The 14,385-nt window shown below is 31.0% G+C and overlaps 1 protein-coding gene across 1 annotated transcript; it reads left to right on the forward strand.

The window, feature by feature from the left end:
• Positions 1-6,383: 6,383 nt before the first annotated feature.
• LOC108753163 lies at positions 6,384-13,104 on the forward strand. Its single transcript, XM_018494522.1, has 5 exons — positions 6,384-6,470; positions 7,465-7,692; positions 8,295-8,506; positions 9,755-10,102; positions 12,637-13,104. The coding sequence occupies exons 1-5, from the start codon at positions 6,468-6,470 to the stop codon at positions 12,977-12,979; spliced, it is 1,134 nt and encodes a 377-aa protein (XP_018350024.1). The 5' UTR covers positions 6,384-6,467; the 3' UTR covers positions 12,980-13,104.
• Positions 13,105-14,385: the final 1,281 nt, after the last annotated feature.

The following is a 14,385-nucleotide window of genomic DNA, read 5'->3' on the forward strand; positions in this document are numbered from 1 at the left end:
ATATATATATATATATATAAAATACTGAGATTACACGTTGCATAATTGTTACTAATTGTTGCAAATACTCTAAATTATTTGTAAATGTGCTTCGGATGATACAAAATCGTGATATGATGAGCGAGATATCACATCTAATACTGTAAAACTTCAACCTTGAAGTTAGCTGTTAAGGAATAAGGTTATTGGACGATACAATTAAATTGAAATACATTATTGGACAATAACTTAATTGTTGAAAATAAAACGATTCATTAAACGATTGTATTTAAATATCAAATTTATTCAGATCTTATCAAGAAATTATGATGTGTTCAGAAGCTAAAAAATAATTAAATATGGTATTAAAAATAGTTATAATATATTATTATACATACATAGGTAATGCATTATAATCCCAAAATCTATTTATCACTCGCCGATATTAAATACACATTATGATTATATGAATATATTTACATAATTAATTTTGAAATATCTTACTTTTATCAAGAATGTGATGAATATTGTGTACTATATAATATTTCGCCTCTTACGTCGTATAATTATCTCTAAAATAATTTTCTTTTATTTTAACTTTATTACAATTTATTGATACAAAGGTAACTTGTGACATCGTAACATCATCGCGTAACTCTTAACATAGAGAGTTAATATTCATTCTAAATGTCTTACATATAACGCGCGTTTCATTGATCGATATGTCAGCGGACGCAAGTGCCACACGTGGAAAACAAACACTAATAATGGGATTAGCGTGGGGCGGCTGGTTGACGGCGATAACGAAAATTGATTTCACCCTTCGCGTCCCTCTCGACCATCCTATGGCACGGGAATGCTCCAGTCGAGCGCGCTGACGTTCATGGGACGCTGCGCAAAACTCCGCTGCGACACGCCTCTCTCCCACCGGCACATCCCGACGAGACCCCAATAAGCCACACGTGCCCGATAGAACACCGGTTTAACCCATTCAAGAAATGATTTAATTCTGTTAACGGAAATCAATGGTCCTCTCACATTCCGCTAAACAAAAGTTACATAAGGATACTGAGTCGTTATAAAATTGTGGCACGAATCTATGACAATATTTCACCAGGCGAGAACCTTGAATTTCAAAAATACACAGAAAGATATTGAAAAAAGGTCTATAAAGAGTTTATGAAAAAAACGAAACGTTTTTTTTGACATTTCAACGACGGCTTTTTAGGTTTTGCTTAGAATACAATTTCATGTAATTTATAATATTTATATAATTACAAAAATTATAAAAACAATTCGTGAATTATTCTAACAAAAATGTGTATCTGTATTAATGTGTTCAGAGAAAAGTGATAATTTTTGTAGTTTAATAATTTGTGAAGTAGTAGAAATGTTGTGATGAAATAATAAGATGTTAGAGAAGCAGAACTTAAAAAGGAACAGGCAATGTCTTATGTAAAATTATTTTATAACTAATTTGCTCTAATTTAATTATAGTTAATTCTGAATTTGATATTTCATACTATCTTCGTCACTGCGTCGTGATATTTGCTTGATTATTGAAAGAGAATAAATAGAATTTCTTATTCAACTAAATATTTAACTATTGCAACAATATTCTAAGATGGCTATCTAACGGTGACATTCATATACAAGTGAAAGTGTTGCTGAGATTTCGAGCAGAACGCTATTGAAACGAGGAGATGGAGGCTGTGCGAGTGTTCGCCGCTGATAAGGGATGCCCCGCCCTGCAGCCCTCTCACAGCAGTCACCCTCCCGCGTTTTCACGTAGAATTGCAGGGTCAAGTTGTTGGAGGGCCAGCAACGGCGTGAGATATTAATCTCGGGGATTAAATGGACAAATCGACGGAAGATTAATTTTTAAGGTGCCGTAAAGTGAAAGGATTACCTCCACGTTTAATTAACAGTTACGCTACGTCGTTCTGTAATTAATCGCAGCTTTTAATTTTTTTACGGATTCTGCCGTGTTTCGCTACACGCGGATGAGTTTGGATTTGGAGATAAATATACTAGAGAATTATAGTTGTCGGAATATTTATATTTATATTTATATATTGCATTGTCGATGTACTATGAACAAACGTACTTATAATTACGATTCTGCGATATCGCTAAATTTATAATACAGATTTATATTACAGATCTTCCGTCTGTATTCTCTCTCTTTCTTTCTCTCTCCGTCGATATTAATGATTTTCTGCTTTTATCTGAAAATCAGAACGTAAAGACCGCGATAGGAGTCACGTGAGTCGATCTCATGACGCGATGGCAATATTAATACCTTATTCTTATTCATTGACACGCGCAAATTGGTCGCGAGATGCCAGGTCTGTGGGAAACCGCTACAAAATAACCCCCATTAAATTCTATGGGGCACCCTAGGGGTGCCTCTTTGTCGAATTTTCTGTAATGTGACTTTCGTTGGAATGGTTATTTTTCAAATTTTCTTTGTATATATTATCGTATGTAAAAGAAATAATATTGTATTTTAGGCGACTATTTTTTTTATTATATAGAAATTATAATAGTACATTTAAATTGATTTTAAGTAAATATATACAATAGATAACAAAAAATATTAAAGAATATAGCGGCTTGGATTAATCGAACAAGCAATTTTACAAAAATACTTTATTTTACAATAAGAAAAAAATAATATTGATGTGCCTGTAAACTAATTTCAGATGTATATAGGATCCTACACCATATTCGTAGGCACGCGTTTTAATAAAATAAAGAGAAATGATTTTTATGAAAATCTTTTCCCAAAAAAATTTGATAGATAAAACGGATAGAGTTTATCAAATAGTGATATTGTCAACTTCTGGTTCCAATCGGATATATATTATCCAGACAGAATATTGAATTTTTACAATATAACATGTATTTTTTTATTGCATATTCGAATTACAAAATAAAACAAGAAACTTTTATCTTAAACATTTTTTCTGAAAGTAACATACTTCTATTGATCTTGAAATAAATTGATTTCGAAAGTAAATAAAAAAATAAACTTTATTGTGATGAAAAATTCTCAGTATCTGGGGATATCCCATTTCCAATCAAAATTGAAAATTGAAGATATTATACCATTTGATAAAGCATACTCGATTCGAACTTGTCGAAATGTTTAAGATTTCTTATAAAAAAATTACTTCTTTTTTATTAAAAGGGACTGTATAGGTCTGAGACACATAATATAATATACATGTAATATAGTAAATAATACAATAGTTAACAAAATATTCTTGTAGAAAAGGTGTAACGATACTTATTAATATATTATTATTATAAATAATTATTAATATAAAATTGATATAAATTGACACATTAATATAAAATTGGCATTTAAAAAAAGCGATAAAAGTTGCATAGTTATATTGCGCTGGGATTGCGTAGAGTCACACAGAAAAATGAAATGGGTGATGCATTTACGAAGATTTTTCCCAAACAATCAACTTTCGATTAGCCGGATTCGTTGGGCATAAAAAACGATGCCCTGCTTAGTATACATTAAGGGTGAGAGAGCAGCGCTACCCCCCATCGTCAAGTGGCCACCAGCTATGGGTTGTTTTATTGTGACACCTCGGGAGGGTGCTACAGATTTTCCAGTAGGATGCGTCGGGGTGTCATCGTTGGAGCTTGATTAGATAATATCATTCTTGATGCTCATTCGAGCGCCATTACGAGCCAATCTGCGTGGGAGCTGGTCTGGTTTTGGGTAAGCGCAATGTGCGATGACTATCTGCAAAATCAATGGTAGATAACTACTACTTTATCAATTTTAAGTTACAAAAATGCATCTTTTCCCTTGACTGATATATTTATGTATAATGTAAGGAACAAAAATTAATAAATTTATACAACAATAATTTGTAGAAAATCTATATCTAATGCGTAAATAAATATAGTAAATTACTTAATAAATAGTTACCGTTACACACACGCATATCTATTAAGTAGAGGAAAGGTCCCTATTATGAGATACCGAGATCATTTTGGGCGAATGCTAGAAGTCCATAGGCAGAATTAAAAGAAATAATAGGTCATTTTGAAGGGAATTTAATAAGCTTTTATAAGATAACGTTATATAAAATTTAATTCAAATTCTATTTTTTTTTGAAAATTAAAAAAATATAAAAAAATGAGCAAATCGCAAAGTTGTGCTCCTAATATGAGATGCCCCGAGAAATCGATAGTAAAACGTAAAGTACATCAGTATTGTAATTAAAAACCTTTATTTAATGTTTCTAAAATACAAACAAACACAGCCAGTGTGCGCGAAAAATAAGCATGCGATAGATTGTACCCAGAACTCGTCTTCAGGTATTTGGAATCAAGCATCGCAGAAATAGGCACTCGACGTTCATTCCGGTTGTCTTTTTTATTATTGTACAATAACATTTATACTTTAGCGATTTAATGATTTTCACTAAACATTTTTTTATAACATAGGAGCATGTGTTATTTTATATTAGAAATATCCTGGGTATCTTATACTACGATTTCCACGCCTTAGTTTTTTACGATCATCAAATCTAACTTCTGTAATTAAACAATATCCCGTATTTTTCTATTAATACGACCTTACTCTATCACTACATGAAGAATTTATTGCCAAATATTTATTTATTAAATAATAAATAAGGTTTTAAGGCTCATCTTAATGAAACTTGAAGACATCCAAATTCTAAAATTCTTTTTTTTTGCAACGGCTACAGGCATGATTTAATAATGAATTTTCTACTAAATAGTTTTTAATTCAAGAGCAATAAATTCATGGTGGAACCAATAGTTAACGTTTATTAGTTTAGCAGAAGCGCCGCTATCTCATATTAGGCGCCTATTTCATAATAGCAGGTTTTCCTCTATTATTTATAAAAATGATAATAATCGTAATTATTAAATCCTTTAAAAATAAAATATGTTAAAAATAAATATTAAAAATAGAAGAAGTTGGAGTGCAATGCGGTAATTCTTGTCGAGAGATCGTATTTATCGCTTTTATAAAAAAATTATTCATCTCTTTTATCGCGAGTAAAGTTGTTGTGTTCGCAACGATAATGACTGGATAATGGTAGCGATAAGATAGACCGCAAAACTTGACACGTATTATTCTTTAGTGTTGTGGAAAGCATCTTTTAAACACATGGCAATGAGTCGAAGCAGGAAGAGGGTGGAGATGTTTGCAATATATACGCAGGCAAACATACACACTTGTGCACAAGATAATAAAGAAAATCTTGCAACCGTCTTTGTGCCTGCATTGAATTGAACCGTACAAATTTAATTAAGCAATGGATGATTACGCAATGGACGATAACGTTTATACCGTTTAATCTTAGAATATCTACTTAATATTTTTATGATCTATATTTTATTTGCTATTCAGTACCAAATTGTACTTTATGTGCTATTCGATAACAGATTATACTTTATTTGCTATTACGTGAATGTAGAAGCTTCAATAGTTTTCAGCTACATCTAGAAGTATTAATAAAAACCTAAGAGTACATTAATAACGTATTAATATGTTTGCATTTTATTATACAATATAAATTGTTCAGTGAGCGTAAGTAAACATTGGTTCCTGGGACATTTTTAAATATATATTATTTAATTCTAAAAATGTCAGATCCTTTTAAATATATCGGACTTTAATCTTGAAATAAACAGCTTACAAAGGCCACGTGCGTAACCCTCGGTAACCTACACGTGTCCTATTATACAGCGGGTAACTTTTTTTATATCGCTAACCGACCCATAAATGTAAAAGTAGCCTGCAACTTAAAATAAATATCAAAAATTCATTTTTTATGTATTTAAGCACCAAGATTCGCTTTAACTGAAAATAGGATTTCTCTTACTTTTATTCTCATTGGTCTAATTTCGAACTACAAATAGGTTTTTGATTGCTATTGCCAACAAAATAATTATAATTATAATTAAAAAATTTCGTAATTCTTAGTTAAATTTTGTTTTAATTGGAAAAGTCGCGGATATAAGTTTATACGAAAAGCTTTAATTTCTTCATAGCCGATTTCATACACTTAGCAAAGCTTGAAAAGTGAAAGTGACGTTGCCATACGTCGTACATCTGTATCGCTAAACCTTACGAATAATAATATTATGTAAACCGAGGATCAATGCACAATAAGATGGAAACAGATCACATTTTCGTTGAATGTGTGAAGATGTGATCCGCGTCGATACAGGGATGCTGGATGGGACGGACCTGACACGAGCTCCACCCATAAGCCTGCGCTCCGCCCTCATGAAATTCATTTACCCAGAGGGTTACCCTGGACTCGCGACTAGTTAGATCGACTCTTTCGACGTCGGTGTTTCTCTCCATTATAACTACTATGCGCGAACTATATTGTTCTTCAAGTTATTTGTTCCTTAAGTCAATCTCTATCGTGATACTTTAGTCTCGTGATACTGCTGAATCTTTTTTTGCGTGTAATATGGTGAGTCTTGACCTCTTTATGTGCCTTTGTGGTTGTGTTAAGACATATTCTTCAACCCTTTCGGCAAATGGATCTTGCGATTTCTATATGTGCGAGTTTTGTGTTCGCAAAAATATGAATTTCCTGCGATGTCGTGATGTATTTTAGGTTTAGAATTCTGTAACTTATGATTCAAGTGTAAGCTATTTTAGTTAAATTTACAATTGTTTTAATCTTTTAAACAGACCTGAAATTGCAAAAAGCAAATGTAATACATATGTGCATCTACCTTGTTATTTATCATGATAGAATGAATAATGTTAATACACGGACAGTTTTTAAACGAATTTTTAAAAAATTATTAGTAGCAGTTTATTAATATCTTCTCAGTAAAAAATAATTAACATTGAATAGACACGATTAATGTAAACTTATAAAACTTGTTGACTGATAGAGAATTCACAATCAACGATCAGTTTTCTAATACCAGATTGAAGAATAAAATTATGACTAAGAGAAGAATACATGTGTGTATAGACGGAAACACTTCCTTTTTCATATAAATAAAACTGATATGCACAAAGCCACCGCGAGTGCATACATGACTATCATGTATAAAGATAAATCGAGTGGCATATATATCTGTCGAATGTCAGGGACAGTTGAAGAGAATGTAGTATCAACTTCCTGTTGACACTATATAGCCAATTATACATATATATAAATGCTTAAAACATATCCTTAATTGGCTTGTTTTATTGTTACTAAATGTTCATTGATTCTACTTATAGATTTTGATTATAACTAATCATGATATTAAATCAATAATTAATAGATTAGTAAGATAGATTTAGATCCGTAATTCCAATGAGCTTCAAAATTGTAAACATAAAACAATGATTTTTATATTTATTTATGAGCATTAGAACGCGACGAATGGCGTTGATAAATGATAGCACAATTACTTGCGCATACGTTCATTATATTTGTTCAGCATACTTATCAATCATTGCAGCCGATGTTAACGTATAGTGGCTGCGGTATAGGAGCTACGGAGGCCGAAAATGGTTCTCCAGCTGGATCGTTACTGTCTGGCGAAGGAGAGCTCGCGGAAGAAGCTGGCGATTCGCCCGGAACATCAAGAGACACTGAAGAGGAAGCCACGCTTTCCGATGAATTTTATTCCCACGACACAGATGAAGAGGAAGAACAAAGCAAAAGACGGAGGGACCGTTCCGGTTCCGTGAGTAAAATTTAATATCCGTTTTCCTGTATTTATTAATTTATATTAGCGAATTCGATTGGATGCTTTCAGTGCGCGCTGGTGTACATGAAATTAAATCGTTGTATTCAAATTAACATAAAAATACATATGTGCTTAACATAAATATAAAAACGGATTAAACCATGAAATCTTTAATACATTTTATTGTGCTGTCAAGTAAAATCTGTATTTTATAATTTTGAGTTATTTGTATTTTTCTTTTATACATAGATTAATATATAATATACAATACATTGTATATTAATAATAACGGCTTTAATATGCACTAGTACATTCAACCGAATTCGTTAGATGTTTCAATTATCGTTAATTGAATATAATAAATTTTATACAGGGTGCGTTTTCCACTTGGCACCCACAAGTCACGAAACTTGCGAGTATAATTTATCCTTGTTTAACATTTAATAAACAATTAAATAAAATGATTCCATGAGTTACATTAACGCCAAATTAAAGTGGAATGTAGTCATAGTGTCCTAAATTTTGCTAGTTTATCCGGAATCCAAATAATAATTTACAAATTAAGCGATAGTTTAATGGAATCCACAATAATCTCGTAGCTAGACGGCATCTCGTCTTCTGGTAGTGGTCATTTGGGATCGCCCACGCCCCGTGTAGGTAATTTAGGAGTAAGAAAATTATTCACTAACAGCCGTGAACGATGGAGGCAGCAGAACGTGAGTGGCGCCTTTGCTGAGCTTCGCAAATTAGTGCCGACTCATCCACCTGACAAGAAGCTGTCGAAAAATGAGATTTTAAGAATGGCCATAAGGTATAAACATGTTTTAACCGTAAGGAATAAATATTATATTTTTATTTATATTTCTTGAAGAATTTCTTTAAAAAAAGGGATTATAAAAGCATTTCTTTATCTTAAAAGTAATTAAGAATAATATATCAAAATTCGTACATAAGTGCATTTCTATTAAGAACATGCAGATTCTGGAAATTCTATTCTTCTTAGAATATTAACAATTTGTTTAAAAAATTAATAGAAGGATAGTTAAATATATTATAGATTGTTTTAGTCCAATATTACAACAGAAATATACACTAAAAAAAAATATAATAATAGATTTTTATCATTAAACATTTTTAAACTAAAACTTTTATACATAAAAATGGAAATTTTATTACAATATGTATATTATATTGTCCAACATTGTTTTTCAGTATATATATATATTAATGTATAATTATTTTCGATTATTTTTATTTGTTTTGTGCGTGCGTGCGTGCGTGTGAGAACACGTATCCATTATTTAAATTTGACTATTACGCTACAATTTCAAGAAAAAAAATGGCATCAAAGAAATAAAAAAAGAACTTATGATTTTGAGAGAGTAAGTTCATAACGTTTTACAACAATATTTTTTTCTAAATTTGGTCAATGTCATAAAAAAGTATTAATGTATTAACTTTTAAAATCCGTTTTGTTTTGTTTTAATATGATTTTTTGTTTTTTCCACAAAATGGATTTTTGGAAAATTAAAAGTTAATATCTTCTTTAGAAAAAAAATTACTACAATGCCGATGCTACAATGTCATGACATCATTGTTTTCGGCATGTTTGATGCCATTTTTTTCCTAAATTGTGTCGTGATAGTTAAATTTGGACAATGAATTCATGTCCAAATTTATTAGATAAAAATATGTCAGAAATGACTATTTATATTAGTTACAAAATAGTATTAGGTATAATGTTATATTCTAATAGAATTTTTATCCTTATTTATAAAAATTTTAATTTCAAAATTTTTATCGTTAAAAATCTATTACGTTTCCTTCTTTATATAGTTTTATTATATATTTAAATAATAAGAACTTGCATTTTGTTTTCCTTTTCTTCATTTTTTAAACAAATTGTTATTATCCTAATAGAATTTCCAGGACTGTACCTATATATCACATACAGTATTTAATCTAAATTTGTAAATGATTAGCAAGATTAATATTGAAGTAAAAATTTATTGTACACCTGATGTTCAAAATTGAAGAAATAATAAATTTTGTTACATAGGTACATAAGGTTGCTAAGTAATGTTCTGGAATGGCAGAAAAGTCAAGATCGTAATGGGATGCAGCACGATGTACGCATCAAATGCGAGTCGCATTTGAACAACCAAAATTCCACGTATCACTTGAAGCCAAATGTAGCATTTCTGAAGCAGGAGAAGCTTAGTAACGAAAATTCTCACGTCTTTCGTGTTAATTACTCTACGCAAAGACATAGCTCGCACACGTGTGACAAGAATGGCAGTAATTTGCTGATGATTGCCCCGAGCGGACTCAATACAACTATTTCCGGCGGAAAACGCTGCGCCACACCCTCCATCGTCGTTACTCAAGGCAACTCTTTTTTTCACAGGTGGATTTCACCAAATTAATTTTGTGCTTGCAAAGAAATAGGTGAATTAGAAAAGTTGATGGGCACTCGATTCATAAAGCTTATGAATTCGTAAGCTCTTTGAATTATCAGATTAAAATTGCCTTTTCTCTTCATTAATGAAATAACGTATATAGTTCATTCATGTATTTTAAATTTATAATCTGAATCGGCATAGGCGCCGATTTGCGAAAAATATTAAAGAGTGGAGCACCGAGAAATATTGGGGAGGAGGAGGAGGAGATACAACAATATCCACTTTTTTTGCGGTGCTCTTGAAATAAATCGTTGAAATAACTATATATGTATATTAAAAATCTATCAAATTAATAGAGATTTTAAGAATTTTATAGCGATTTATTTTCATCAAGAGCGTAAAAAAATGGATAATGTTCTATAGTTCACATCCACTTTTTCAAAGGGCTGTAGTGCACAAGGTATTTTGCGGTTAGAGGAAAAAAGCTCTTATGTTCTCTCTCAGGTTTCTTTCTGATACGTGTATGTGCAGAGACGTTAGTATGTTCAAATTCCCACCTGGGTGCTTCCCCGCATGTCATGTCACCCTTGTTATTTAACAAACGTTAAACAAGGGTGATATGACATCCGAGGAGCACCCTGATGGAAATCAGAACATGCTCGAACAAGCGACTCAGTACAACACAATGATCATCTCACTCCTATTTAACATTGGAGAACAATAAGAATGTAATAATATTGTACTATATTGACTATGTTGTCATATAATCTACTATGTCATGTGTGTCTTGTGTTGGAAGGCACGCTAGGATAACAGACGACATGCCAGCATCGCTATTTTTAATTCGCCGCATCAACGTTATGTATAACGTGGCTGATGCTTTCTCGCAATTTTGATCACAGAAATTATTTGCAATTGTTAAAAAACATTTGTTAAAAGATCAAAATTATTGAGAAGGGAAAAAGTAGTCTGTCCCCCCCCCCCCCCGTAGTCGGTGTCTATGTGTGAACTGGAATATTTGTTCCTCTATAATATAATTAATACGCGCGATCGGATAAATAAATTTTACTTTAAATCCTTATTCAGATTTTCTTTAATTAAAAGTTGACTATTAATTAAATAAAGATTCTTTATTTAATAATTAATGATTTCTGAAATAAATAGAATTTAAAATTTCTATTTAAAAATTTTTCAAATTCAAGAATATATAGGGTGCTTGAAATTTAAATGTCAAAACTTCGGGAGCATGTAAGGGATCAATATATCAAGAAAAAGTATTCTGTATAGAGATATATCATAAGATATACTCGTTTTTGCTTTGTTTTGGGGAAAATCGCAAAAAAGACAAAAGCAGTAGTTTTCATTTTTATACTTTCTTATTATTTATTCACATTGTATTTATTCACTTGCTTAATGTAGCTATTGTTCAAAAATTTGTTGATCTCTTACAGAAGTTATATACGAAAATCATATTAGCATATACAATGTTAGAATATATATGCGGCATATTGTGATAGAAGTAATTCACTCAATAACGAGTAACTGAAGAATTTATAGGAGAAAGGCAGAAATGTAAATAAACAAACAAAATTTTCATCTAAAAACGCAATTATTATTATTGCTTTCGTGCACGATTTCAGAGACAATAATATTAGGTGTAGTAAAAAGTCATCGCGTATTTTTTAGCTGAAAGTTGTATATACAATATCTTCGTCAATAATGAATGAAATTCAAATTTAAAAAAAGGGTTTTAAAGCTTGAAATCTCTACTTTTAAAAGCTTATCACATTTTTTAAGTTTATATGAGTTTGATAATTTTTACATACCAAAAACTACGAGCTGAAAAAGACGAAAAATTTTCTTCTCACTTTGTGGATTTGTAACGTGTCCAAAACGAATTTGAGAAAATTTTCGATTACATATCGTGAAAGCTTGATACTTTCCCTACAAAATCGTTTTTTTTTAATATTCCTACGACTTTTGATTACTGAGTTATCGCGGATTAAATAAAAGAATTATTTTGACTTTAATTGCTCATAACTCCATTAAAAATTGTCGTATCGTATAATTTAAAAAAGAGATTTTGAAAGCTGAAACTTTACTCTATCAAGATATATTTATATTGTTGGTAAGAAAGTAATTGCGGTTTTTACTGATAGATGTGTTTTAAAAAAACGCGATGACTTTTTACTACACCTAATATAATATTTCAAAGCCAGTGCGAGATCAAAGCAACTTTTTTGCAATTTTCTCCAAAACGAGCATATTTCTACAGAACTTTTTTTTTAGTTTATCGATCCCTACACGCTCCCGAAGTTTTGACATTTAAATTTTAAACATCCGCGCGCGCGCGGTATATATTTTTACCGAAAACAATTTTCTTCTAATCTTTTTTCAAAATTCCTTAAGAAAAGAATATAAAAGAAAAATGTACATAAATTTTATTGACCTAAATATTCGTACAAGTTATTTTGTATTTTATTGAATGTATTATGCATTGTTTTAATTACTAATACTTCTAATTCTATGTTTTTCACAGCAACAGCAATGGAAATCTTATACGTTCTCCATCGAGCGGACGATCCTCGAGTTTTCCGAAATCACCGCAAATCTCATCGAACACTAGTATAGTACCTAATGGCTCCTCTTCATCTTTGACGGGTAACACATCAGTTACAAACGGAATAGGATTGAGTGGCTCGAATTGTGCCCAAAAAAGGTTTAAGATCGAACGAGAAGAGGAAGACCAGGCATCAAGGGACTGTAGAGCTCCGCCACCACCTGTTCATAATATCCCCGTCAGAAAAAGAGTCAAAGTCGCTTTTGTAAAGGATTCAAGTTCAGGGTTTCGCGGCGATTTATGCGGTGCAGATCGAAAATAAAACACTAATGAGAGAGACGTCGTTCGTAAACATAAATCAATCAATTGTTGCGGTCACTTTGCTTTGAGTGCACACATGTTATGTAAATATTTCTTTTATGCTGTATTTGACAATAATTGGTGTTGTACGATACAAAATTAATTAAATAATGTTTAGATCTCTCGTGTGAGCTGATCTTGAATTAATATATGAATGTTTATTTTCAATTATTCAAATACCAAAGGTACTTTACTATTCGCGCTAAATTATTATATTACATATATATATTTAATTTTGTAATTCATTCAAATATTGATTCAATAAAAATTTCTTCCTGTTATAAAAAAACATTTTCTTTTTAAAAATAATATCTTGCAAATAGTTGTATCAAAAATTCAAATTCAAATTGATTTTTCTAGAGAGATTAAACTTATTCTCATTTTGATCAGAAATCGTTATAATCAATATTTGATTTAAAAAAAAAACACGTATTTTTTAGCACAATATTTTTTAAACAAAAATTAACTTTATATTTTAATTAATAAAAGAATCGTGATTAGAAAGACGAACTGAAATTTTAAATCGTACAGAAAAGTTTAGACAAAAGGAGCACATTCTTCGAAGAATATTTTATTATCTTTCATATTACATCGTTTGTACATTATTAACATCGCAGTTATATTTTGAACACCGACATGAAAAACATGAATAGGAAATTTTGCTGAACAGTTACGTGACTCATTATAAACTTGTTTATAAATATTCACCAAGTTCTTGCGTCCCGTTGGGTGCCATTTATTGTATTCTCTAATAGAATATATACGAATATTTCGTACATCCATCCATTTACACATCGCATTATTTTACGATGAACACAATAAATACCTGAATGTTTAACAGTTATCCACAGACAACAATTCCGTCGTATTTATCGCAGATTGCTTATATCTTACACTTATTCATTTTCATAGATATTCACAGATATATTCAAATTTCGTTTTTTTAGTTGACAAAAGTGACGGGCATTGTCCAACACAGAATTAACACTGTACAATGAATTTAAATTTGTGACACACTATTCACACAGCATGTAGAGATGGCTCTTTTTGTCTACAGCATTGTTTGTCTACATCACTTTTGCCGACAGTTCATTTGTGCACAAAAATTATTGCTTACAGCTCGATTGCCAACATGCATTTTTGCGTACAAGTAAAAATTTTAGAAAAGGAGTCACATTCGCCTACGTGTATTATTGCCTACATGTAGTATTGCCTGTATGAATTATTGTCTACAGCTCGATTGTCTACAAACATTTTTGCGCGTAAAGAAAAATTTTAGAGACAAAATCACATTTGCCAAAATATGTTATTGCTTACAGATTGATTGCCTACTATATAAGCACTTTGCACACAAATATTATATATATA

This window comes from Trachymyrmex septentrionalis, unplaced genomic scaffold (assembly GCF_001594115.1).
Source record: "Trachymyrmex septentrionalis isolate Tsep2-gDNA-1 unplaced genomic scaffold, Tsep1.0 scaffold66, whole genome shotgun sequence".
Taxonomy (NCBI): Eukaryota; Metazoa; Arthropoda; class Insecta; order Hymenoptera; family Formicidae; genus Trachymyrmex; species Trachymyrmex septentrionalis.

Excerpts from the sequence above, each read along its gene's own strand:
- LOC108753163 (XM_018494522.1), top strand. Across the intron at positions 8,507-9,754 it reads ATTTTAAGAATGGCCATAAG|GTACATAAGGTTGCTAAGTA; the intron begins GTATAAACATGT and ends TTTGTTACATAG. Across the intron at positions 10,103-12,636 it reads GGCAACTCTTTTTTTCACAG|CAACAGCAATGGAAATCTTA; the intron begins GTGGATTTCACC and ends TGTTTTTCACAG.